At 51.1% G+C, this 26,763-nt stretch overlaps 1 protein-coding gene across 3 annotated transcripts; it reads right to left on the bottom strand.

The window, feature by feature from the left end:
• Positions 1-209: 209 nt before the first annotated feature.
• On the bottom strand, positions 210-12,898 carry AP2S1 (adaptor related protein complex 2 subunit sigma 1). Of its 3 annotated transcripts, XM_030544565.1 has the most exons (6): positions 12,805-12,862; positions 9,368-9,555; positions 3,814-3,963; positions 2,801-2,914; positions 2,096-2,155; positions 210-774 (listed from the first exon to the last, which is right to left on the bottom strand). In XM_030544565.1, the coding sequence occupies exons 3-6, from the start codon at positions 3,904-3,906 to the stop codon at positions 673-675; spliced, it is 369 nt and encodes a 122-aa protein (XP_030400425.1). In that variant the 5' UTR covers positions 3,907-3,963; positions 9,368-9,555; positions 12,805-12,862; the 3' UTR covers positions 210-672. The 3 variants fall into 3 exon arrangements, with proteins under 3 accessions (XP_030400425.1, XP_030400424.1, XP_030400426.1); XM_030544564.1 differs by lacking the exon at positions 9,368-9,555 and having other exon boundaries at positions 12,805-12,898; XM_030544566.1 differs by lacking the exons at positions 2,801-2,914; positions 9,368-9,555 and having other exon boundaries at positions 12,805-12,898.
• Positions 12,899-26,763: the final 13,865 nt, after the last annotated feature.

The following is a 26,763-nucleotide window of genomic DNA, read 5'->3' as shown; positions in this document are numbered from 1 at the left end:
GTAGAGGCTCTGAAAGTGGGGAATACCTGAGGCCACTAGACACCGAGCTCGCTGAGGACACGAACTGCTCCCAGTGCCAGACAGCAACACCCAACAGGAGTTTCCTGCTTGCACCTCAGAGCCTCATGTCAAATTTACCTCCAAGAACTCCACCCCCACTTCCTCCCTCCTGCTTCTGCAGGGCCCTTCAGAGACCACCACAGAGGAAGGAGTGTTTCACAGACGGTTTACTTCAATACATCACTAGCCATATGGTATGGCTACCACTCACCAATGCATAACACACAGTTGTGGTCCCACTTCTAGTGCAGACTCAGCACACACACTGACATGAACAGAGGTGTGAGGGGGAGACAGCACGCTGGTTATATGGAGGGAAAGCACAGAGATCGGGGATGGTTGTGTCAGGGCCCAAAAACATTGTGTTTTGTGGTTTTTTTTTCAAAATACAGTTGCTCTCTTCCATTAGACCCACCCACCCGGGATCTCAGCTGCCACATTCAAGCATGGGGGAGGTGGGACTGAAATTTTCAACTTGTTCTGATCCATTTGAGGGGGCGTCCCTTCCCCCCAATGGAGAGTGGCTAAATTTGCTCTGAGACAGTCATTGATTCAGGGACAAGGAGGAGTCCCGGGCAGGGTAGGGGATGGGGCCGATTCGATCCAGTTCTCTCATTCCAAGGACTGCAGCATAAGCAGCTGTTTCAGGACTTTCGTTTGGCTCGTCTCGCGGATCTCGCCAGCTAGGAACATCTCGTCCACCACGGTGTAAACCTGCCGCAAGAACAGACCACCTGTGAGCCAGGTGCCCTGAGGACAGCCTCAGCACTGCCTCTCCCTCTGGGGAAGTCTGCAGCATACCGGCAGCCTGGTGTTCAGCACCTGGGTTCGTCCATCAAGTGGCATCGAAACGCATTCCCAAGGACAGCACTGTGACCAGTTCTGCCACTTGCTGCATCCCAAGTGCCATGGGAGGATAAAAAGACTGGCACCTGTGTCCTCCCCCAGAGCAGAAGAGTGACCCTGACACAGCAGGACCCTCACAGAACTGAGGCCTGGCAAGTGGGTCCATAGCCATCAAATAGAGACCAGCATGCTGAACCTCTCCCTGCTACATTCCAGCCCTCTAAAATCCCCCAACCCACAAGGGGGGATTTATCTACCGGAATGCCACAGGGTTGCATGGGATCTGCCCTGTGAAGCTGGAAGGGTCATCAGGGACAACACATTATATTTTGAATGTTTAAACCTCCCTCCCCTCCCACCCAGGAAAGAGGGAGGCCAAGCATGCTCTGTGCAGCAATGATTCATAGATTCCGCAGCCAGAAGGGACCTTTGGGATCATCCTGTGTAGCACAGGTCCCATAACTCCTAGAGCAGATCTCTTAGAAAAACATCCACTCTTGATTTTAAAATTGTCAGCGATGGAGAATCCACCACAATCCCGGTCAAATGTCCCACTGGTTATTGATGCTCTGTTAAAAATGTACATCTAATTTCCAATCTGAATTTGTCGGGCTTCAGCTTCCAGCTACTGGATCATGTTAGACCTTCGCTTGCTGTGCTAAAGAGCCCATTATTCAATATTTGTTCCCTGCGTAGGTACTGACAGGCAGTGACTTGATCCCTGTCTAAGAGTTGCTTTGTTAAGATAAATCTGTCACGATAAAGCATATTTTCTAATCCTTTAATCATTCTCGTAGCTCTTCTCTGACCCCCTCCAATTTATCAACATCCTTCTTGGATTGTGGGCACCAGAACCGGACACAGGATTCCAGCAGTGGTAGCACCAGGGCCAAATGCAGAAGTAAAATAATTTATCATAGAAACAGGATTCTCTCCACTCCTGCTTGAGATTCCTCTGTTGATGCATCCAAGGATTGCATTGGCCTTTTTAGCCACAGCATTGCAGGGGGAGCTCATGTTCAGCTGATTATCCACTCCCTTCCCCCACATCTTTTTCAGAGTCACTGCTTCCCACAGTATGGTCCCCCAGCCTGTAGGTACATCTGACACAAGACCATGTTATGCAGCACCTGCATGGAACCGCAGAGCGACTGGCCCCTTGCTTCCCTCCCCGCCGGGCTGAGCTCACCTTGTAGAAGTTGAAGACCAGGTCCAGTTCACAGACGTTGTGGAAATATTCATTCAAAACCTGGGCCAAGAGAAAGGAGAGCTGGATTTCAGAGACTGTGAGAAGGAGGGAGCCATGCCACCTTTTGGTCAGAGATGCTAAAGCCACAAGGGACCATTGTGATTGTCCGGTCTGATCACCCGCATAGCACAGCCCACAGAATCCCACACAGGATCCCTGCCTGAGCCAGCCCAGGTTGTTTAGAAAGACACAGCCAGCCTGGATTTAAGACTCTAAGGGATGGAAAATCTACTCTGTCTCCAGGTCACTTGTTCCAATGGTGTCAACCTTTCCTCTAGTTTCAGCTTCCAGCCGCTGCAACGGTTCAGACCATTGCCTGGGCAGGATATGCCTCTGCCTCAGAAAAGGGTCACCAAAGGAGATCCCTTACAGCCAGTGGAATCTGCAACCCTGACCCCCTTTAACACACGCACAGTCCCCAGTCTACCTGAAGGACGAGGCACCATCTTTATGTCCCATCACAGCTGACATCAGAGGGGCAGGAACTGCTGACTGTCCTGCCAGCACAGAGAGGGGCTGCTGAAAGCAGCTCACGGTCCTTTTAGGGCTGCCGTCCCTCTGAGGAGCTGACACAAAGGACCAGGCCTCGAGACAGCTCAATTGAGTCATACTAAGGGAAGGGCAGAGGCTGCAGACAGGGCTCACCTCCACGAAGTTGTGGATGGCCTCCAGGTAGGCCAGGTTGTTGTCGTTCACATCCACACAGATGCAGAAGTACAGCCCTGCGTAGCGGCGGTAGATGATTTTAAAATTCCGGAACTGGAAGAGAGAGGAAGAGGACCTGCTGATGTCTGTGCTACCCACTGAGATGCACCTGAATCAGACAACTCCCCCTCTCCCGCTCACCTTCTGCTAGCCCCCTTCTGGAGCCCAGAGCAGCCAGTCAGAGACAGCACAGCCCGAGGGGTCACCTGTATCGCCAGCAATTCCCAAGTCTGTAGAATAATTCCTAGCTCACGTCTAGTGCTTTTCACCCTTAGACCTCAAAGTGCTTTATGAAGGAGGGGCAGAATCATTAGCCCCATTTTATAGATGGGGAAACTGAGGCAAAGAGAGTGGCAGCAATTTGCTCAAGGTAACGCAGCAGGCCAGGGCACAGCCAGGAATAGAATCCAAGTCCCCCTCCCCCGCCGCCCAAGTCCCAGTCCAGTGCTCCACCCAGTAGGCCACACTTCCTCCATATCCATGTCATCAGATCATGGCAGCTCAGCATTGGCTTGCTGCCCCCAGGCTGATTGGAATGACTCCAATGAGATGAGGCATTAATGGCTTGTGGCTAGAGTAGAGATACCAGGAGAATTGTGAATCCCTATGCAACTGGCTGGGCTTGCCTCAAACAGACAAGCTGGCTCCTTGCTCAAAGAGACCAGGGGCTGAGCAGCTGATGGCTGGTTTTTAGCTATGGTGATCCACCACCCCTTGACTGGATAATGAGCATATTGCATTCGGAGGTGCCTCGGGGGCCATCCACAGGCTGCAGCCACAGCAGGACCCAGCAGCCAGAGGGCTCAGCCATGGAGATCTCCAAATCCAGGGTTGGTATAAATTAAAGGGTTGTACCAGAGAGGACAAGATTACAGCTGCCCCAGCCTCGGAGGCCCTGCAGCATAGGCTGGGGCGTCAGTCGGCCGCCCGTTCGGCATGCCGGGGGGCCTTACCTCCACGAAGTTGGTGTGCTTCGCATCTCGCACCGTGACCACAGCGTGCACCTCCTCAATGAGCTTCTGCTTCTCGTCATCATCGAACTGCATGTACCACTTGGCCAGGCGCGTCTTGCCGGCCCGGTTCTGGATGAGGATGAAGCGAATCTGCACAGAGAGCAGGCAGGGTTATGGGCATCCCACTGAGCCCTCCCCAACCCTGGCACCACACACCCCCGGACGCTGCTGCTTGAACATGGGGCAGCCCGCAGGCTCCTAGGAGGGTGGTGCCTCCCCTCCCCCTCACGTCAGCTGGCAGAGAGCCCGGCTGTTCAGAGCTCGAGCCACCAATGCAGGGACCTTTACTCTGAACCGCAGAAAATTCTGTGACTAGCTAGACTTCCTCTGCCCTGTGCTCACTGGCTGCTTGCTCCCTCCCTCAGCCCCACTCACCCTGTTCTCCCCTGTGCTGTCCCCCTCCTCTTTCCATTGCTCCAATTCCCTCCCTAAGTAATCCCACCCAAAAATAAAGTCATGGCACAGACACATTCATCGCTGCCATCGCTTTATTCACACTCGCCCCCTCCCGGCTCTGTCTGGTATATTTCGATTGCCTGCTCTTTGGGGCAAGAGCGGTCCACTATCGTATGTACAGCGCCTTGCATGACAAGGCCTCGTCTTGGCTAGTCTTTAGGTATGTAATAAAGAGGATTGCTAAGCAGCAGCAGCTGTGGGGCAGAGTCTGGGGGCTGTTGCTCCATGAAGATGGAGCCGTTGTCTCTCTGTGGACACAGCACACCTTGAAAGGAGGGTCTGTCTGACCATGCCAGCATGGCACGTGCCCTCTGCAGACACAGCTGTGCCTTAGCGAGCAGTCGGCAAGAATCAGGCAGTGGGGGACAGGACAGGGCAGATCTCCCCCTCACCAAGGTATTTCCCAGAGGAAAGAGGTGCAGAACTGCCTTCGAACATGGTGTCTTCAGTGGGCGTCTCCCCGAACCTGCCCCACTTTGGGAGCCCTTTGTCAGCTGCTCTCTCTGAAAAGATCATGTCCCTCCCTTTCACCCGCTGGCCTCCTGTGGCTGTGCACATAAAGACAACACGTCCTGCGCCTCCTCCCACCTCACCCATTCTGCCAGGCTGTGTGAGCAACAGATAAGGGAGGCGGTGTTGACGCAGGGATGCCTCAGAGCAGGAGAAACCACAGGCACAGTTTGCGACTCCTCTGTCCATTCCCCTGCTGGTCCCAGCCTCTTTCCTCCACTGGAGCCCACCAGCCTCTGTCTCATGTCAGAGCAATAAGCTAGGCCTGTGTGAATCCTCCTTCCCTTTCTGAGGGTTCCTTCCCGTCACCAGGAACCACACCATAACACTGAGGCCTCACATCCCAGCCAGCGAGATCACTGCTTGCAAAGCTCCTCTGGGGTCTAAGCACCAGACACTGTATCCTGGGAAGCAAGTGACTCAGAGGTGGTGGTGGATGATCAGCTGAACACAAGCTCCCAAAGACCCTGTGGCTAAGAGCTAATGCAATCCTGGGATGCATCAAACAGGGGACTCTTGAGCAGGAGCAGAGAGGTGATTTTATCTCTGTATTTGGCCCTGGTCTGACCGCTGCTGGAATCCTGCGTCCAGTTCTAGTGCCCACCACTCAAGGAGGATGTGGATAAATTGGAGAGGGGTCAGAGAAGAGCCACGAGAATGATCAAAGGGTTAGAAACCTGCCTTATCGTGATAGATTCAAGGAGCTCAATTTATTTACCTTAACAAAGACAAGGTTAAGAGGTGACTTAATCCCACTCTATCAGTATCTACAATGCAAATATTTAATAATGGGCTCTTCAATCTAGCAGAGGAAGGTCGAACGCGATCCAATGGCTGGAAGTGAAAGCAGAACAAATTCAGACTGGAAATAAGGTGTCAATTTTTAACAGGGAGAGAAATTAACTATGGGAACAAACCCACCAAGGGTCGTGGTGGATTCTCCAGCACTGACCAAGTTTAAATCAAGGATGGGATGTTTATCTAAAAGATCTGCTCTGGGAACTGTTTTGGGCCAGTTCTCTGGCTTGGGTTATCCATGGGGTCAATCCAGATGATCACAACAGCTCCTGCTGGCCTTGAAATCTATGAATAAGCAGCACTATCGGAGGGGTCACAGCAGATGGCTCCTCCCCAGAAGGAGCTGCCTCACTACACTGCAGGACCTTGCTAAGCAGGGAAGGGCATGAGTCCTCCAAGCAGCCTGCAAGGTCTTACATTCTGAGCCAGGAGAAAGGGCTTGATCAGAGGAAATTCAGACGAGCAGCTGGCATGGCTCCAGCACAGAGCCGGTTGGTTGCATGAACCCATGGGTGGGGGGGAATCTTGCTCATTTTCAGACTATTGACAGCAGGCAGACAAAACGCAGGAGAGAGGGAGCACTGCACAGACCCCCCACCTCCCGCATTTTAAGCTAGTTTTTCCTTAAATTTCGCTAGGACTCAGCATCCAAAGATCTCAAACCACTTCACACGCTGCCGCTAATCCTCATGCTGCTAGCTGGGAAATAGCCCCATCCCCATTCCACAGATGGCAGGAGGAGGGGACAAGGTGTGTCAGTGAATTAGTGGCAGAGAGAATGGAGCCCAGGAATCCCATCTCAACCTGTGTCTCACATTCAGGCCTCAGCAAGGAGAAGAACAAGCAGGAGGGTCAGAGAGGTGGCCAGTTCCAGCAGCACTCCACTCACCCAAGCTTCGTGTTTGAGGGTAGGAAAGATGATCTCACTCAGTGTGGAGCACTCAATGGCTTTTCCAAACTCCAACTCTCCCCCACAGCTAGACCTACTACTCTGCTTTTCTTGCAGAACCCTGCAATGTCACCAAACAGCCACTTGCTCCTCATCTCTGCACCGAGACGCTGACCTGAAGCAAACGGCGCCAGCCCTGGGTTTGGATCCCATGCCAAGCAAACCTCATCGCTCCCCAGGCTCCAATTCCCCCACCCTGGGGGATATGGCAGCACTCACGCTCAACCAAGATCTGCCAGCAGATCGAGGGACGTGATCATTCCCCTCTATTTGACATTGGTAAGGTTTCATCTGGAGTACTGTGTCCACTTTTGGGCCCCACACTACAAGAAGGATGTGGAAAAATTGGAAAGAGTCCAGCGGAGGGCAACAAAAATGATTGGGGGCTGGAGCACATGACTTACGAGGAGAGGCTGAGGGAACTGGGATTGTTTAGTCTGCAGAAGAGAAGAGTGAGGGGGGATTGCAGTGGGGGAGGTTTAGGTTGGCTATTAGGAAAAACTTTTTCACTAGGAGGCTGGTGAAGCACTGGAATGCGTTACCTAGGGAGGTGGTGGAATCTCCTTCTTTAGAGGTTTTTAAGGTCAGGCTTGACAAAGCCCTGGCTGGGATGATTTAGTTGGGAATTGGTCCTGCTTTGAGCAGGGGGTTGGACTAGATGAGCTCCTGAGGTCCCTTCCAACCCTGATATTCTGTGATTCTATGAACTGACAGCCTCAGATACCCCAGTTCAACCCAACAGCAGCCGTGCTGGTACATCCTCTGTATCCCAGCAATTACTGACCACCAGGGTCTAAGCTGAAACAATTGCTAGCAACATCAAAAGCAAAGAGACCGGGCAGCTACTCCGAGAGGAGACCTCCCTTTATAGCCACACATCACATCAGGTGTGAGAGCTTCATATGGCCTGTAGCGGGATGGTCACCCACTCCTGCCCCGAGGGGCTTAGAACAGCCCAGCAAAGGGCTGGGCAAGCAGCTCCCAGGCTGACTGGGGAAGCAGACACAGCTGGGAGCCACACCCCAACCAGACCATACCCGGCACACACAGTCTCTCTCTAGCTGTAGAGGGAGATGGGCCTGGGTGCAGGGACCTGAGTAGAGTACCGGAGAGGAGCAGGGCTGGGGAAAGGCCAGAGGGACTGGGGAGCTCTAGGCTGGCAACTCGCCAGGCTGCAGGGCCTTGTTGCAGAGACAGACAACAGGTCCAGACCCAACCTTGCCTGTGATGAGTGGATGGCACTGCAGTCTGCTCCAGGGTGTGGTGGCTAGCTGGTGACTGGCAGTAGCCTATGACAAGGTGGGATAGTGGGTGGGGGTTCCCCAGAGACGGGAAACCCTGAGACTGATGAGTGTACTGCCAGGGTGCAGCACCCCAGATAATGGGGCACCGGAGTCCAGGGAGGGAAACGGCGGCGAAGCGGAAGTGGGATACCAGCCTACAGAGGATGTGCCAAGGCTGGCAGAGATAATTCCCAGAAAAGACCAGCAGGGGGCGCCGCAGGGGGTGAGTCCTGCATCGTTACAGGCCCCTATCTGTGTCAAACATCTCTTACAAAGGGCAATAAGGGAGAAAACCATCTCTTTCAGGAGCCTTAGGGCTCAGACTGAACATTATTTGCACAGTTCACTCCCACCAGGGCGAAGGGACTGGCACCAGCCCACCCCCAGTTTTCCTCATCTACTTATGAGGCTCAGAACATCCTTGATTGCGCTCAACACAACAACTCAGAGGGGTGGGCAGACAGAGAATCTCTAGCTGACAACAGACAGTAACACGTCAATTAGATTCTCCCCTCCCTCCCCAAGCAAACATTGGAGTGGGCTTGTTATGTAGCCAAGAGACTTGGTTTTGAGCTTGTGCTGGGTGTGTTAGGACCTGTCTGTGTCAGAGCAAAGGGCTGGGCAGCCAAGAAAACGGATCAGAATGAGGAGTTTTTCCTGCCACTGTTCCAGGACAAGGTGTCTCAGATCCCACTGCAGCTGAGAGGGCTGAACTGTTCCCAGTCCTGAGAGAGTTTATGGTGGAGGAGAAATGCCAGGCCGAGGTCCCTGGAGACTGATTCACTCTAGTGACCCCCACGAGGATGTACAGGATGGGCAGCAGCTGGGCAGGGGACTAACTGGCGCATTAGCCAGGAGGTTAACAGAAAGGGAACATGCAGACTCCGTGTCAGGGTCAGAGCTAGCCAGAACAAATTCACCAAAACGAGATCTCAAAGCCAAAACATTTCACAAAGACCTATCTGCTTCCAATAAACTTTTGTCATGAAGGTTTTTGGGTCAGAAAACTGGCTATAGCTGGGTACTTCAGGCCCTGCCCTGGGATGTGGGTTCAACTCCCTACCAGGTCTGATTTGGAACAACCCGGGATGAAAACTTCTGCTCTGAAGCAGGCAGAGCAGGGAGTCAAACCCACATCGCATGCCAGTGCCCTGTGCACCAAGCTGCACAGCAACACACACACATTTCAACAGCTCTGAGGTTGCCATGAGCATCAGGCAGCTCTCAGCAGGATTCATTTTCCGACCATAAGATCTGCTAGGCTGTGAAATCGCCTCCCTGGGGGAAGTGGTGGAAGCCACATGGCTTAGGGCAGTGATACACAATTAGATTGACCCGCAGGCTGATTTGAGACTTGTATAACAAGAGGCGGGCCATTTGCACAGAAGGCTGACAAAAAAAACCCAAGCAAAGAAAACTTCAGCTGCCAATAAAGACTTTGACTGCAACATAAGTATTAGCGTTTCTGTCTTTTAACAAAGTTTGTCAACGTTATTACCTGTGTTTGAGCCAATCTCTAATGGGAGAGGTGACATCGAGGATCTCCAGCAAGCTTTGTGAAGAGTGGTTTGTGGGGGGTCAGGGCAAGGTGCATACACTGGTGAAGATGCTCATGTCAAAAAACTGTGGTGCTGGTTTTTTATGAAGTTCATGCTAGAAAATCCAGATTTGCAGGGGTCCGTTGATCTAAACATTGTTAAAAGATAGACAACTAGATTTTGGCTACTCTGAAACTGGTCAGCATATTGAAACTAGAAATCACAAAGTCTCACTTCTCTGAATTTTGCCTTCAAGACATCTGAGCTCCAGAGATTTAAATTTTTTTAATTGAAAGGCATCTTCATCAACTGAATCAAGAATGTTCTTTGCTTCAGAAGGGCAAGGTCCATCAGCAGAGACAATAAATGGATCACAAAAATAAAAACAAATCCTTCAGAATTTTAAAAATCTCAAATTGCATTTTAAAATTTTCAATCAGATGGTTTAGGAATTTGTGCATCGTTTTCATCTGTAGCAACAACATGCAGTGTGGGAAAGTGCAACATCTTTCGTGTTAAGTTTGTCTGAAAGATTTCAAGATTCCTTTGAAAGGTGCACACTTTTGCAAACAAATCCCTGACACTGCTTGCATGGCCTGGGATCTGCAAATTGAGGGAATTCAAGTGACCAGTACTATCACACAGAAAAGCTACCTGTGACATAGAGGGGCATCATTCATAAATTCCAGAACTCACAAGCCTTGTTGGTCCTGTGGTTTGAAAGAAATTCTATTATTTCTTTTTGAAGTGCACAAAACCTCTCTAACACATGCCCACTAGAATCATAGAATATTAGGGTGGGAGAGACCTCAGGAGGTCATCTAGTCAAACTTCCTGCTCAAAGCAGGACCAGCACCAACTTAACCAGTGAATGTCACTGTGTGGCAACAGGTCACTGTATTTGGCTGAAATGTCTTGTAAAACAGCTTTAAAAAGACTATGTTGTAAGCGAGAAGTTGACCATATGTAGTTCATTTATCTCGTCACAATACTCTCTTTTTTCCCCAGACAATTTACCGCAGAGGACAGTCTGGTGAATAATGCACTGAGGTGTCTTTAATGAAGGGTGTATCACTGCCAAAGGTGAAGCAAAGCTCTCCTCTTTCCCTGTCATGTAACAAGCAAGTTTACTTCCTACAGACCTAAACTTTTTTTTTTCCCTTTAAAAAGCCTTTTATTTTTTAAAAAATGCTCTCTTCTGAAGTGTAGGTTTCTAATGGTATTAAGCACAAAAATTCTTCCTGACAATTTCACCATCATAAAACTCTAACAAGCAGCAATAAATGGGCAGTGTCACTTAAATGACCGGATTCGTCCACTGCAAGAGACACATATTTGGCGTTTTTGAAACCAGAAAGCAAGCGCTGACAAATAATCCCCATAAATTAGCTCCAATCTTCACACTGTGGTGGAATCAGATAGGGTAACTTGCTTCACACGTTTGACAATGTCATCTTTGTTTTTATCTCCAACAAAAAGCTCCTCCAGCATTTCCAATGGCACTCCTTGACAAGCTTGGCATCCAGGAAAGGCTTTTTCTTTTAAGCTAGAACCAACATATCCGAAATGAAGCAGCTATTGCTTTTTCCTATACAGTCGCTGATGTTATGAGAACGACATTTGAAGTGTGATATAAAGATGTCAGATTTTCAGTGTTGTCACACCTTGCAACATTGCCATGAGGACAGGCCTTATGGAAGTTACTGTGCTTTGATTCAAAGCGGTGCCTCACGCTGATGACCTTACAGAGAGGTGCAGTGGTTTAGCACATTAAACACACAGGTTTTGCGTTTAAATGAGCTGGCATCATAAAAAGAAGATCTCCTGTCCACTTGGGTTTCACTGTCAACTTTGCGACGTTCACTCCCACTCACATTCATTTTTGGCTCCATTTCCATCACTAATGAAAAAATGGGTGGTGTCCAAGCGCAATCATAGCCAATGTTAACGTGAGAACTTAAGATCCAGTAAGTTACTAAGGAAGTCATAGGCAAATGATAGGCAGCATACCACTGTTTGTGAATTTAATAAGAAATCTTTTTTAAGGTAGGCTAGAGGGCCAACCAGGAAGCCTTTGTGGGCCACATTTGGCCTGCAGATGGCCTATTGAGTATCACTGGTGTTTCAAACTCTATTAGTCAAGGCCTCAGGAGATAGACTGAAGGGGACACTCCTGCATTTGCAGGGAAATGGACTGGAGAATCGAATAGGTCTTTTCTATCTCTAACTTTTGCAATTCAATTACACACACAGAATTCAGTCCTCAATCTCCAGGACCAAGCCCATATGTGCTGGTGGCTTTTTTGTGACCATCCCATCAAGATGGTAACAGCTTTGTCTCCCTCAGCCCACCGTGGAACAACTGGATTAGGCACAGAAGTGTCTGGATATCATTATGAATCCCCTGTGCCACTGGGATTAAACCAGACTAGGTCAGATGGGGCCACTCAAGGGGTCCAGGAACCCCCTGATTGGATGATATCAGCCCAAATCTGTGATCATCTAAAATCTCCCCACTTGTCACAATGCCACACCATGTGGCACCTCAGAAATTCATAAAGACAACAGGGACTAGAACTCAGAGCCTCCTACCCTCGCCCCTTAAAGCAGAAGACAATTTCTGTGATCAGCTGGTGCTAGTCGAGGGGACCCCTGAATAAACAGCTTCCCACACCAGAGATGCATCTGCAGCTGCATCCCACACCAGAGATGGCTGCTTGTCAGCAACAGCTGAGCAACTCTCATACGTAGCCCACGCAGCAGTAAGAGCACTGCAGAAACAGCCCCAGTCTTCTTCTGTTACCTACCTCCAGTCCTTGTGCCTATCAAATATCTTATCCCCCAAAAGCCTCCCTCCTCGGGCACTGGGACTGCTCTGTACTTCTGCAGGGGTGGGGGAGCTTATACCCCAATGGTGCATCCTCTTTCCCCTCCCAGGATAGGGAGCCTGGCCCCACATCTTTCTCCTACAGAGAAACCACCAGTGGTGCCTCTCCCCTTCCCCAAAAGGTCATCTAGTCCTGTCCCCTGCACTCCTGGCAGGAAAAAGCATAATCTAGACCATGGGGCTGGAGATCCTGACCCAAATCCCTCCCCTAATAAGGGCCCCGATTTTCCCCAGGAATGAAAACCACATATCACCCAATGGAGCACCTCCCCCAGGGATAGGGAAACCAGACCCACATCCCCTCCCCCAGGGACAGGGAAGCCAGACCCACATCCCCTCCCCCAGGGACAGGGAAGCCAGACCCACATCCCCTCCCCCAGGGATAAGGAAGCCAGACCCACATCCCCTCCCCCAGGGACAGGGAAGCCAGACCCACATCCCCTCCCCCAGGGACAGGGAAGGCAGACCCACATGCCCCCATAGAACCCCGCCGTGGTGTTCCCCTCTTACCATGATGGTCCCGTCTTTAGCAGCCCCCCCAGACCTTCTTCTTCCCCCTCCGTTTCTTCCCCCCTTCCCTTCCCACCGGATATCCGGTGCCCTCCCATCGCGCGGCCTGCTGGGAGCCGTAGTCCCGGACGCCGCTGCGGAGCGGCCCGCCCCGGCAGGCCGTGCGGCCGCGGCGGTGCATGCTGGGGGTTGTAGTTCCTCGGGTCCAGGGTGGGACGGTGTCGTTCCCCGCCGGCTCCGCCAGGGGGAGCCCGGGCTCCGCGGTGCCCTGGGTGGGCCGCGGGCTGCTAGAGCCGGGCAGTCGCCTGGCGGCGCCAGCCGGGAACCTACCCCCGGGGCCGGGAGAGCTGCCTACGTTAGCCCGCTGCTGGGAGAGGCCTCGTAGGCCCGAGCCTGGCAGCCCCGGTGGAGGCGAGCTGAACCCCCCCCCCGGGACACAAGGGGGGGCAGTTTCCAGGCCAATTCCCCCATCTTGGGCAGTGGTGGGGGCGGCTCATGGCCTGATTTGCCCCCTGTCCCTGGGCTCCAGGGCCAGAGGTGGGGGCGGCTCATGGCCTGAGCCTGGCCCCAGTCCCGGGGCAATGTCATGGGAAGGCAGCTGGGGACCCAGCTCCTTTCCCGCTCTGGCCCTGGAGCCGGGCGCGGACTTTCAGCAGTGGGCGTGTGACCCCCACCCCAGCCCAGCCAGCAGCGGGGTCTGTGACCATGCAAGGTTATGTGGAGGGTGCAAAACCAGGAACGGAAGCTAAACAGAGCTTAGGACAGAACGGCTTTTTGGTGAGCCTTAAATTTAGGAGACCCAGGTTCTAGTCCCTGCTTTGCTATAAGCTCCCTGTGTTCTCAGGCAAGTCACCTCCTCCTCTGGCCTCAATTTCTCCCCTGCACAATGGGGATAAATTCATTAGAGACTGTGAGGCGCTCAGATACTACAGGGATGAGGGACCAGGTAAATAGCTTGGATTAAACATGTGTTTTGTGCCCAGACCCCACAGTGACTGGACCCCAGACAGATCAAAGTGACATGCAAGCTCCTTCGAGCATGGACTTTATCTTTTGGAGGCCCTCTAGCACTATAGTTTTCTGCTGTAATCACATTGAGGCTAGAAGTCAGAGTCTCCTGCTCCAAAAGCCCAGACCTCTGCCATCTGAGCTAAAGGAGAATCCCCATTAGCTAGCAGTAGCATATGAACCTATGACCCACAGTTGAGCAGTCCCTGTGGCATCCAGTAGATGGCAGTGGTATGCATGTGGTAACCCTAACCCTGGACTAGCATGGGATGCAGCAGAATGGAATGCTGTCCTGGGGGGAGAGAGACAGCCAATGAGGGCAGTTGGAGCTGGGGAGTGAGCTTGGAAGCCATCCGGTCACCCTATGACCGAAGGGGGGCAGTTGGAAAAAAAGCTGTTAGAGATGGAGAAGACCTGCCTTGAGTGCAGGGGACTGGACTAGAAGACCTCTGGAGGTCCCTTCCAGTCCTACGATTTCTATAGGAATCTAGATGCCTGAGCTAATGGACGAACTGGAGTCTGGATAGGAGATGAGGTGATAAAAGAACAGGAGAATGTAGAGGAACTAGGAAGTGAGAAGGAGGAAAGCAGGAAAATAGGAAAGGCTTCAGGTCAGGAGACGCAGAAACAAAAACAAACCAGGGTGTGTGAGCAAACAGTTAGAGAAGGGAAGTAGAGGGAAATAAAATCTACAGATGTACCAGAGAGAGAGAATCAAGGGGGAAAAAAATGAAGGGAAATATAATTGGTGAAAAAGGGGCTTGATCAAAGAGCCATGTTAGATGAAAACTGATCCTGAAAACAGTAAACAAGACACCCACTTACAAAGGATCTAAAGCAGTGATTCTCAACCAGGGGCCCCGCGAGCAGGTTTCAGGGGCTCCACCAAGCATGGCCGGCATTAGACTTGCTTGGGCCCAGGGCAGAAAGCTGAACCCCTGCCACATGGGGATGAAGCCCAGAGCCCCGGGCCCTGCCACTCAGGGCAGAAGCCAAAGCTGAGTGAGCTTTGTGGGAGCCCACTGTGGCATAGGGACCCGACAATTGCCCTGCTTGCTACCCCAGATGTTGGTCCTGGCTTTTATATGCAGAAAAACAGTTGTTGCATATGTGGGCCATGGAGTTTTTATAGCATGTTGGATGGGCCTCAGAAAGAAAAAGGCAGAGAACCCCTGATCTAAAGTATATGAACAGAGAGAATGACTGAGTGAACAGCTATTGAAGAAATGCTGTTCAGAGGTGCTTAATGGACAAGTGAGGGTCCACTAAGTGAAGAAACCCTGTTTGTGGATAAACGTGGTGAAAAGATGTCCAGTCTTAGGAACACTGAATCTAAGGAGTACTTCAAGCCAACGAAAGCAAAGAACTGGGCAGCAAAGAGTGGAGCTGAACGTACAGCCCAGAAGAGGAAAAGTTGATTATTCTCTGAAGTGACACAGTATGTTGTTAAGTAATCTCCCTTGTTCTGGTTAACAGTGTGTTTGGTATTAACGGCACAGAGTAAGGAAGAGTGGCATGTACAAGCTCCCAAGGGTGAATGTGTTGGCAATCTGTAGTTTATTATTATAAGTAGTAAGTACTTGGTAATATTCTATACAACATTTGAGTTTTCCCTTACGAAGTTCTACACAATGGAACAGCTTCGAGGGTAGGGGAGGATGTAGGCAGCGAATTGAGCACAGCCACCAGATTGAGGCCCCAAAGCAATTTATGGGGGGGAGGAATGCCTAGTTTGTGAATCCCACAGAGGCTTAGAGGTGAGCGAGGCAGTGCGTTGCTGAGCAGTGCCAGGATGTGGGTGGCTGTGCACACACCCAGAAGCTGAAATGTAGGTGCCTTGGGAACTTTAATGGCAGAAATGTAGGTGTCTCCAGGGCTAGGTGGCAGCTGAGCGGGGATTTTGCCAATGCCTAGGGTGCTTAAAGGTTGGACATAAGTACCTAAATATCTTTGTGAATGTAGCCCACGGTGTGATTATTAGAGAGGGGTGTTTGGGAGTCTTCATAAAAACAATACTTTAGAAAGTCTTATCCAAAGACAAATGCCAGCTCTGTTTGCAGCCACTGCTTGGTGGCGATGCCTCAAATGTGGGTGGTGGGAGAGACACACTGATTCTTGGGCAGCAGATATCCCAACCTTGGTTCCTTTGTCTTCCCCCACCCCCAGAGCATCATCCTCCAACCAGGCTGTCTTGCTTCTGGCACTTGGTGCAGTCAATAGCTTCTAACTGTTTGTTTATAGTGTCCCTGCATTGGCCTGGTATTCAGCACAGAGGTGTCTAGGATAAAAGTCTGTTTCTTTTAGGGCTGGCTGAGAGCCGTTTCCTGGACACACTTGTGCTGTTCATATGCCGGGGAATTAAAACAATGAAAAGACTGTGTGGTCCTTATTAGCTCTGAGGTTTAGTTGTACATGACCCATGGCTATGTCTGTGTACTCTTGCAGGAAAAGAGGTGTCCTAGCCCAGGTTAAACTAGTAATGGCGTCAGACTTTTAACTTGAGTTAGCAGCTCGAGTTAAAGCCTAAAGGCATTGAACGGGACCTGCTAACCTGACCAAAGCCAAGTTGCTGTGTCTTCATTGCTATTTTAGCTCGGGTTAGCTAACCCGAGCTAACACCCTTTTTTTTGCAGCGTAGACATGCTCAGCGGTGGGACTTCTCATGGGCCCCAATGATTGGAAAATGAGTTTGAAGTTGTAGTTTTTGTCTTCCTGAACCCACATCGGTCAAGTAGGCCCATCTTGTGGTTAAAACTCTGGGTGGGGGTCAGGCAGTCTAGAGTCAATTCCCTGCTTTGTCCCGCCCCAAACTCCCGGGGGACCTTGAGAAGTCCCTGAATCTCTGGGCTTAAGGCCAAAGTTACACTAGAAATATATGTTCGTCAGTGACTTTTTGTATATTGGCAAAAACCCTTAGCATGGGATCTGCTAGTGGAGATGCAGCTTATGTCACCACAAGAGTACTTTTGCCAGTACAGCTTACTGATACAAGCTGTACCGGCAAAAACACCCTATTACCCGTATCAGCTGCATCTCCACTATAATGGTATGAGTTACTCTGGCAAACCTTCTCTACCCTCTGTGAAATGGGGATAATGACAGTTCTCTGCCTCCCAGCATGCTGCGAAGATAAATCCATAAATAGCCGTCTGCCCGAGTCACAGCACCTGGGCCACAAGTATTTTCTACCTCCCATGGACGAGTTTACAGAAGGCTGCGACTATCTAACCACAAAGGAATCGGGTCCCTGCTATTCAATCTTTCCAATCACTGACTGAAAACAACTAGGATGCTGCCTCTTCTATACATTTTTGGCTCTTTATCCTAGTGGGTAGTTGTTTATTAATTTACACAGAGCCTTGCTAGCCACCAAGCTCTTTAAAGATTTAGGCCCCGTTCCTCAAAGGTATTTAGGCTCCTACCAGGAGTTAGGCACCCAAATACCTTTGAGGATCTGGGTCTGTCAGACGACATGGGGATCACTACATCATCTAAATGAGCCATCCTGAAGAGGAAGGGTAGCAGTGCTGGCTGTGCTTGCTCCTGACTCAGTTTCCCCTCAGGTTAGATTCCCCCTGATGTTCCAGCCTTGTTTGGTTGCTGCAGTGACTTGGCTTTCCAGCTACGTCGTTAAGGGGGGAAAAAGCCAACCTCTTCCAAGATATCCAAAACACACCCCCAGAAGAATCTCCCATCCCACATCTCAAGCTAGGCACAGACCCTCCTCCTTCCTAATGGTTGGTTGGTCTTTCTACCTGTCTGTCTAAGTTTTAGGCACTCCTCACCCCCACTCTCTGGGTTCTGCTGGGTCACACCTTGCTCTGTACTGAGCAGCAGCTTCCTGGTATCTTCCTACTCACCTCTGGCTCCCTACAAGCTTCTGTTTTATCTGCCCTCCCCACACCAGCCCTGCCTGTCATGTGACATTGTTCACTTTCTCCATCTGGGGAGGTAAGCTAAGAGCTTTGCAGGTGGGGCTGGACTCATCTCCCCTTAAAGGGACAGTCAGTCTGTGATAGGAGGGGAGCAGGCAACAAGCAAAGGCAAATAAAATCAGAGAGAAAGGTCCAGGTCCTTTAAGGTATTTAGGTGCTTAACTCCCATTGGGGATCTGGGCCGAAGTTTTTCCCAGCAGGGACCCTGTCTTACGATCTGTTGTTACAGTGCCCCCACCCTGATGGGGGTTTCTTGGAGCCATCCCAATTCGACTAGCACAGAAATAACTCTCTCTGACTCTACCGGATCCTTTGACCCAGCCACTTCAATAGAAAATGCACCTGCTGAAGAAAGCCAGACAGTCTCTGCATTAAAGGTGACAAACAAACAAACAAAAAAGGTTTGTGCCTTCTTTTAATGCTCCGTGAGGGTTAAAGGCAGCCTGACTTTTATTTATTTATTTCAAGGAAAAATAAGTTTCTGCCCATCCCTCCCCACCCCCTTAAAAATTGAGGTCTTGTCTACCCTGGAAGTTTTGGTGGAAGACCAGAGAACAGGTAGGGTTAGGACATCAGCCGTGCTAAGGATACAGATTGGTCCCTTCTGACCTATGAGTCTATGAGTCTATGAGAACCTGACTAACTGAGAGAGGAAATGATTCCCCCCAACCCCCAGACTTTTTAAAACTCTGCTTTTTGCTGTTAACAGAAAACACTTGGAAGAAACAACCTCTTTAAGTATGCACCTCCCCAACCTGTTATTAATACTGCAGGAGAGCTTAAGGCTAGACTAAGGAGGTTAGGCTAAATGACCCCTTCCAACTCTATGAGTCTAAGAACCCCAGTCGAGGGTTTGAAATCCCATTGTGCTAAGGGCTGTACAGATAAATAAGAAAGGAGACAGTCTGGGCCCCAGAGAGCTGACGATCTATAGTTCATACACGCATTATGGTGCAAGGGCTGGAGAAAATGCCTTACAATGAGAGATTGAAAGAGCTCAAGTTGACTGAGAAGTGGCTTGAATATGGTCTATCCATACTTTAATGGGAGGGAAATATGGGTTTCTAAAGGGCTGTTAAGTCTGGTGGAGGAAGGCAGAACAAGACCCAGCGGCTGGGAGCTGAAGCCAGACAAATTCGGGGTTGAAATTGGATACAAACATTTACCAGTGAGGGAGGGTAACCGCTGGAACTAACTCCCAAGAGAAGTGGTGGATTTTCCATCTCTTGAGCGTTTCAGATCAAGACTGGATGCCTGTCTGGAAGATGCATTTGCCCAACACAGGTTGCTGAGCTCAATACAGGGGTAAGTGGGCAAATTTAGTGGCCTGCACTATACAGGAGGTCAGACTAGAAGATCTAATGATCCCTTCTGGCCTTAAACTCTATGACTAGAGCACCTGGATTCAGGGCGGGAGAATGAGAGAACAAAAGACAACAGCTCTTAGAAAGTCCATGAAGTGCTGAAACAGCCCCCCAGGCTGCGTCGTCACTAGAAATGGCTTCCAGCCATTGGATTGGGTTAGTCTGCTAGGCCGAAGAGACCGCGATCAAATATTTGTTCCCCATGTAGGTGCTGATAGATTAGGATCAAGTCTTCTCTTCATTTAGCTAAGCAGATTGAGCTCTTTAAGTCTATCACTGCTGGACAGGTTTTCTAACCCTTGATCACCCCAGTGACTCTTCTCTGATCCCTCTCCGATTTATCAACATTCTTCTTGAATGGTGGGCACCAGAATTGAACACAGGAGTCTAGCAACGGTCACACCAGTGCCAAATACAGTACTTGAGATTCCTCTGTGTATGGATCCAAGGATTGCAGTCCCACCCGCTCCCCTGGATACGTACTCGGGTGCTCACTTGAGCTGCCTGGGCCACGCAGCTGCTTTTAGGTGCTAGCTTGATCAGAGCTAGTGCATCTCTGTTCACTTGAGCTAAGAATTGTACCTCCCAGCTGCAGTGTAGACATGGGCACCGACTTTCCAAAGAGCCGGGGAGCGCTTGACCCTCGGCTCTGCCCCAGGCCCCGCCCCCGCTCCACCCCTTCCCTAAGGCCTCACCCATGCCCCGCCTCTTCCTGCCCCACTCCACCCCGCCCTGCCTCTTCCCTCCTAGATCCATCTCCTACCCGAGTGCGCTGTATCCTCACTCCTCCACCCCCCCCAGTTTCCTGCATGCCGCGAAACAGCTGATCACAGTGGGTGGGAGCCGTGGGGAGGGAGAGGGAGGCGCTGATCTGCGGGGCCTGCCAGTGGGCAGGAAGCGCTGGGAGGGTGGGGGGGAGCTGATGGGGGGCTGCCACATTTTTCCCCCGTGGGTGCTCCAGCCCCGGAGCACCTGCAGAATCAGTGCCTATGAGCAGGGCCAACTTTAAGCCGATTCGCCTGATTCCCCTGAATTGGGCCCCGCCCCTAAGAGGACCCCGTGCCCAAGCCCCAATACAGCATACTGGCAAGAGCTGGTGTGCCGCACTGGGGAGGCCCGGCTTCCCCAGGGGGCAATTTAAAGGGCCTGGGGCTCCCATCAGGGGCTGGAGCCCCAGGCCCTTTAAACTGCCACGAGAGCCCCACTGCTGGAGCCATGGGGTAGGGCTGCGGGGCTCTGGGGGCTATTTAAAAAGTCCGGGGCTCCCGTTGCTTCTATTGCCCTGGCCCTTTAAATAGCTGCTGGAGCCCCACCACTTCCCCAGGGTTCCAGCAACTATTTAAAGGACCGGGGCAGTAGGAGCAGGGGAGCCCGGGCCCTTTAAATAGCCCCCAGAGCCCTGGGGTAGTGGGGGGCTCCATCTGCCTCTGTCGCCCCGGGAGGAGGAGGGGGCACTTACCGTTGGACTGTACCCCCTGTACCTGCACCCCCTGCCCGAAGCCAGCCCCTGCTGCACCCGCTGCCTGCACCAGCCCCACACCCCCTGCCCTGCCTGAGGTGTACAATAAAGTTCTTCTTAACCAACTTGATATTTATAATATGTGACGCAATGTACATAATATACAATTTTGTTATTATTTATATAGTTATGGAAAGTAAATAATACATGGAAGAAATGAAGGGCGCAGTCATCCCTGCTGGGGCCCTGCTGAAAATGTTCAAATTGGGCCCCGCAGTTCTTAAAGCCGGCCCTGCCTATAAGTGTAGATGTACCTTGCAAGGCTTGTTTTCCACTCCTTTAATCATAGTCCTAGCTCTCCCCTGGTTCCATTCCAATTCTGATTAGACTTTGATGGCCTTTTTGTTTGCAAAATCCACAATCAGGGCCTGACTAAGGTAATTTACATGTAGCTCTGTGTGTTTAAATAAATCCTCCACACTTCCGGAAGGAACGTTTCCCTGAAGATTTTCAAACTTTCCTCACCTGCTCTGGAATGAATCCCGAGCCATCTCTCCAGACTCCAGGGGAATTGTGTAATTATGTGGGTGTTTTTCAGAAGCAGGTTCTGTGCCCGGCAAAATGAAACTGTGCTGGTCTATCATGTTATGTAATTAGGATGCCCGTTATCTATATTAAGAATCTACATGAATAGTCACGACACATTTACACAGTGCACACTCGGCAGGAAGGTTTGCAGACCCCGCTGTCTCACCGGAACGCCAAAAGCTGGAAGGTCTGGGGCTGGAACCATGACTCCCTCCTAGTTTTTCTACCAAAGCAGGATTTTAAATCCTGGCTCCAGGGCTGACTCTGAATAAGCTGCTAATCTAAGATGATAACTGGTATGGGGACTTTTTTTCTTTTGTAAGTGGGTACCTGTGTGTGAAAGCTCTGATATTGTGCATTTCTCTATCCTCTTTCATCCAAGAATTCCCAGGCCCTGGCCTCTAGTCTCCCCTACAACCTCCTCAGCAGGTTTAACCAGTTTAACTCAGCAGGTTTAACCAGTACGCCAGAGCATAGGTGCCAACTTCGTGGTTGCTCCGGGGCTGAAGCACCCATGGAAAAGAAATAGTGGGTGCTCAGCATCCATCAGCCACCCACCGATCAGCTGTTCGGCGGTGGGTGGGAAGTGCTGGGGGGAGGAGGCGGGACGGGGATGGGAAGAGGTGGAGCGAGGGTGGGGCCTTGGTGGAAGGGGTGGGTTGGGGGTGGGGCCTCAGGGCAGAGTGGGAGTGGAGCACCCGCCCAGAAAGAAGAAAGTCAGTGCCTGTGCACCAGAGTCTTATCTATATTAGGACAGCTAGCGGGAGCATTGGTGGGAATCATAGTTGCCAATTCCATGGGACTGGCAGCCAGCTCCCCGCCAGTGCCTTCAGTCCGCTGGTAGCCCTATCAATCAAATCCTCCCCCTTCCTCCCAGCGCTTCCCGCCTGCCACAATCAGCTGTTTCACGGCGTGCAGGAGGAGGGACGGGGAGGAGTGGGGATGGGGTGGGCTCAGGGGAGGGAGGGGAAGAGGTGGGGAGGGGGCAGAGCGTGGGCAGGAAGAGGCGGGGCGGGCATGGGGGTTTGAGGGAAGGGGTGGAGTGGGTGCATGGTCGGGACAGGCTGAGGTGGAGTGGGGAGAGTTTGGAGGAAGGGATACAGTGGGGGCGGAGCAGGGATTGAGCACCCCTGGGCAGTGGAAAAGGCCAGCGCCTATGGTGGGAATTCTTTCTCAAATTCCTCCAGCGTAGACACAGTGTAAAGGAACAAATATTATTTCCCTCAGACAGACAGACACAGGCTTCCGCTGCTCTGGAAGAAAGAGGAAGAGCCCTCAAAAGAGCTATAAAAGCTACCGTCCAGGCAACGGTGCCTAGCAGTTAGGGCACGGGGCTAGAAGTTGGGAACTGTGGGGTTGAATGCCCTGCCACCAATCCACTGCGTGGCCTTCCCATCTTTGTGCCACACATTTCTATCTTTAAAATGGGGATAACACCTCGTAACTCAGGAAACAAACCGTGTGGTGGCGTAGGGCCCCCAACGGCAGGGGGGCCCCCAAAATGCGGGACAAATATCTGACAACCTGCCCCTGAGTCCCAGCCGGCGGCGCAGCAGGGCTCAGGCAGGCAGGCTGCCTGCATGCCCTGGCGGTGGCCCCACGCTGCTTCCAGAAGTGGCCGGCTGCTGGCACGTCTCTGCATACCCCTGGCGGGGGGTGGAGGGGAGGTGGCTCTGCGCGCTGCCGCCACCCCAAGCGCCCACTCTGCTGCTTTCATTGGCCGGGAACTGAGGCCAATGGGAACTGCGGGGGCGGCAGCCACACACGGAGACCCCCTGCTCCACCTGCCCCCCCACCTAGGGGCTGCTGCCGGAGGGGTGTGTACACCGGTTGCTTTGGGAGCTGCGCTGCCCGAGGTAAGCGCCATTCCCCTGACCCCCTCCCGCATCCCAACCCCCTGCCCCAGCCCAGAGCCCACACCCAGCACCCAAACTTCCTCCCAGAGCCTGCCCCCTGCACCCCCTCCTGCACCTCAGCCCCCCGCCCCAATCAAGGTACCTCACTTTATTTTCATTTACTTCCCATTATTTATAATATAGGAGGAAGATGAAGAAAAAAAGAATGAGAAATGGGGGATAAGAGAGAATGTTCTTTTTCTTGGCTGGGTCCCGAGGAGGGCCCCCGAAAATGAAGCTGTGCACAGGGCCCCACTAACTCGAAATTTGCCACTGTCTTCACTGCTATAACATGGCTTGAAATTCTTAGATGAAAGATCAAGTGTGATTACTACTTAATATACCAGCTCCCAGCACGTGTGAGAGTCCCAGCTACTGTCTTCGTTCCCGGGCTCCACTTTTAGCATTCGCTCCGGAAACCTTTTGTTTGTAGCTTAAATAATTATTACTCTTAATATACACAAACAAGTGTTAGGACATTGTAGCTTTTTCCAGGACCAGCTGTTTAAAGAGACCAGCTCTAGGAATGGCTTTTTCTTCTCAACTAGAACGTTTTCCACCTTGTGGGTCAGGCACTGAATAGCCGCTTGGCCCTTTTCTCCCATCAGTCACTGCTTCCTCAACCACGCCCACCTCCCAGATGAATGGACAAGACCTAATCTACAAGAGGCAGTGCTGCGTTGCAGGACTCATTTCTGTAAACTTGGCCGTTTCTGCCGCAGCCTCTTCCTGCTCATCTGGACCAGGGCTGGCAGCTCCAACTCCCATTACAAATGAGGCAAATATCAAGTTTATTTTCCTTTAACTAAAGCAATAGAGACCTTTCCTTTCATTTTGCTCTCTGTAACCCACTCAGCTCTACCAAACCTGAGGTCTAGCAGCTTTTCTTCTCCCAGCCTGGAGGAATCATTAAGGCCCACAAAGGAGTTAGAGTTCTAAATACCTTAGAACATAAGAGTTGTCATATCAAGTCAGATCATGGTCCGTCTTGCCCAGTTTCTTGTCTCTGACAGTGGGCCGTACCAGAGTTGCAGGGGGAGTATACAGAATGGGTGATTATGGAGTGATCGGCCCGTCTTCCCCTCCTGACTTCTTGGCAGTCAGAGGTTTAGGGTCACCTTGTGCATGAGGTTCGTCTCTGACCATCTTGGCTAATAGCCACGGATGGACCTATCCTCCCTGAACTTATCCAGTTTTTTTTTTAACACAGTTGTACTTTTGGCCAACCCAACATCCATTGGCAATGAGTTCCACAGGTCAGTTGTACATTGTGAAAAAGTACGTCCTCGTGTTTGTATTAAACACGCTGCCTATTAATTTCTTTGGATGACCCTTAGTTTTTGGGTTGCGAGAAAGGGTAAATATCACTTCTCCATCCACTTTTGCCACTCTTCACATGATTTTGTAGACCTCGATCATATCCCCCCTTAGTCGTCTCTTTTCAAAGCTGATCAGCCCTAATCTTTTTAGTCTTTCCTCATATGACCTTTGAAGATCTGGGCCCAGAGGTCCATCCAAGGGAACAACCTAAAGGCAGCATAACCTATTGGATAGGGTGATGGACCAGGAATCAAAAGTCACTTACTTTACCTCTGTTTCTTCTCCTACTCTTTGTCTGTCTTATATGTTTAGCTTGTAAGTTCTTTGAGACAGGGACTGTCTCTCACTATGGTTTGATTTATGTTTAGATTTTGTCCCAGTATAACTAAGGGAAGAATGGAAGATGTATTGTGATCGGTGCAATCTATACGCGGATCGATCAAAGTGAAGGTGATAACTTTGTCTATTAAGGATGTGATTTTTTTTTTAAACCTTGTTGTTACAGGTTGGGCATAAGCATCGCCATTCATTCAGGGTGAATGTAAAGAAGTGCCTGAAATAATAGAAGTCTCCAACCCAAATACAGGCATGGGTCTCCGCCCAAACAAAAGGCAAATCCAAAGCTGCCTAGAAATGTTAGTGACTTGATATTGTTTGGTCTCCTGACCCCCATCTGGTGCTCTCTCCAGTAGGCCACACTGCCCCCATATGCCCTCCCTCTGGGCTTCTACTCTCCATGGCATCTCACTAATGTAAAACCTGCCCCGGTGCTAAATCTGGATCACACACACCTTCCCTGAGAGATGAGTCCATCCTTATATGAGTGGGGGAGAAGGTTTCCTCGCCTGACAAGATTTGAAAGAGAAAGGAGAAAAAGATGTAGGGCCAGATGCAAAGGCTAAGGTTTCTACAGTGGGCTATTAAACCCATAGTGCTAGGGCAGGGGGGCCATGACCCCTCAGGGGATCGCGAGGTTATTATGGGAGGGTGTCACGATCTGTCAGCCCCCGCCCTTCGAAGCCCGATGGCTGGAGAGCAGGGGCTGCTGGCTGGGCACCCAGCTCTGAAGTCAGCACTGCCCCCAGCAGCAGCGCAGAAGTAAGGGTGGTGTCATATGGGGATGTGGTCACTTTTTTCAGGCGCGAGTTGTCACAGTCTGAAATATTTTCAAAGGGGGTCCCAGCAATAAAAGTTTGAGACACTCTGGAAGTTGTATTCTTTGTTTAGCATGGACTAGGGCTGTGCTGAACCATGGGCATATGGAGTTTGCTGCGCTGGCTTTGCAACGAGATAGTAATAACTCCCTTCTGTGTCTTGAAGTACAGTTAACACTGCTGCTGACCATTCAGAGCCTGAGGAGGAGAGGAGATTTGCTGGAACTCCCAGCTGGATAGGAGACCCTTTGGGAGCAAAGGGGCAGGGGAGCATTTAACAGCATCATGCAAAGAGGGTCAGAATTAAGAAAGCTGAGGGCTCTTTCCGTGGAGGTCTCAAGGCCTGTTTTGGTCCAATTTGTATCTGTATCCAATCCAAAATCCGCAAAAATGGTCCACAGATATCTGCAGGCCTCTACCAATTTGTGTGGTTTACTTTCAGAACAGTTCCTTGATGCATTATCACAGGCCATTCATATGCACAATTTCTCTACCAAATAATGCTGGGCTAGAGGGCTGTAGAAATAGAGAGGAAACTTTCCAGCTCGCTAGGGCTGGCATAAGACCCTCCTTATTCTCTGCAGACCTGAATCCTTCTAGGAGACATTCAGCACAGGGCAGAATCACTTTACTGTCTGCAAGAGGAGACTCTCTCCCCAAAGCTCATTTGCTTTGCAAAGCGAAGAACCGCACATTAAGGCACGGGTAGCTTTTCTGCACTGGCCTGTGTTAATTCCTCCCTTCTTCTGTAGGGGAGGTGCCTGCATCGCCCTGTGGCCAGCAGAAATGCCAGAGGGGCAGGGATAGGAGGATGCTATAAGGCAAAAGTGTGTATAGAGATTGCATAGGGGCAAGGGAGGTGCACGGAGATGGAGGGGGCAGAATTGCATAGGGTTGTACATTGGATTCACATAAGTTTTTGTGTGGAGGTTGTGTATTGTATAAGGATTGCATAGAGGACCAAGGGAGCGGTGTGGGGACAGTGTGGGAAAATGGGGAGGTTGTTTAGGACATGCACAGGCTTGGGGGGGGCTGGATGGGGGAGCCAGAGGCTCACATGAGGGAGGGAGTGCCTGGCGTGGCTCCAGGGAGCGATGGAAAGGGGTGGTGAATGGAGAGTTGTACCAAGTGTGCATAAGGCGGGATGGGATGTGCTCACAAGGCAGGGGAATGCATGGTATGAGGGAAGGTAGGTGTGGTTTCTCGGTTTCTCAAGCTGTGGGGCATGTATGGGGT

This window comes from Gopherus evgoodei, unplaced genomic scaffold (assembly GCF_007399415.2).
Source record: "Gopherus evgoodei ecotype Sinaloan lineage unplaced genomic scaffold, rGopEvg1_v1.p scaffold_34_arrow_ctg1, whole genome shotgun sequence".
Taxonomy (NCBI): domain Eukaryota; kingdom Metazoa; phylum Chordata; order Testudines; family Testudinidae; genus Gopherus; species Gopherus evgoodei.
This window is presented reverse-complemented; position numbering and strand designations above follow the sequence as displayed.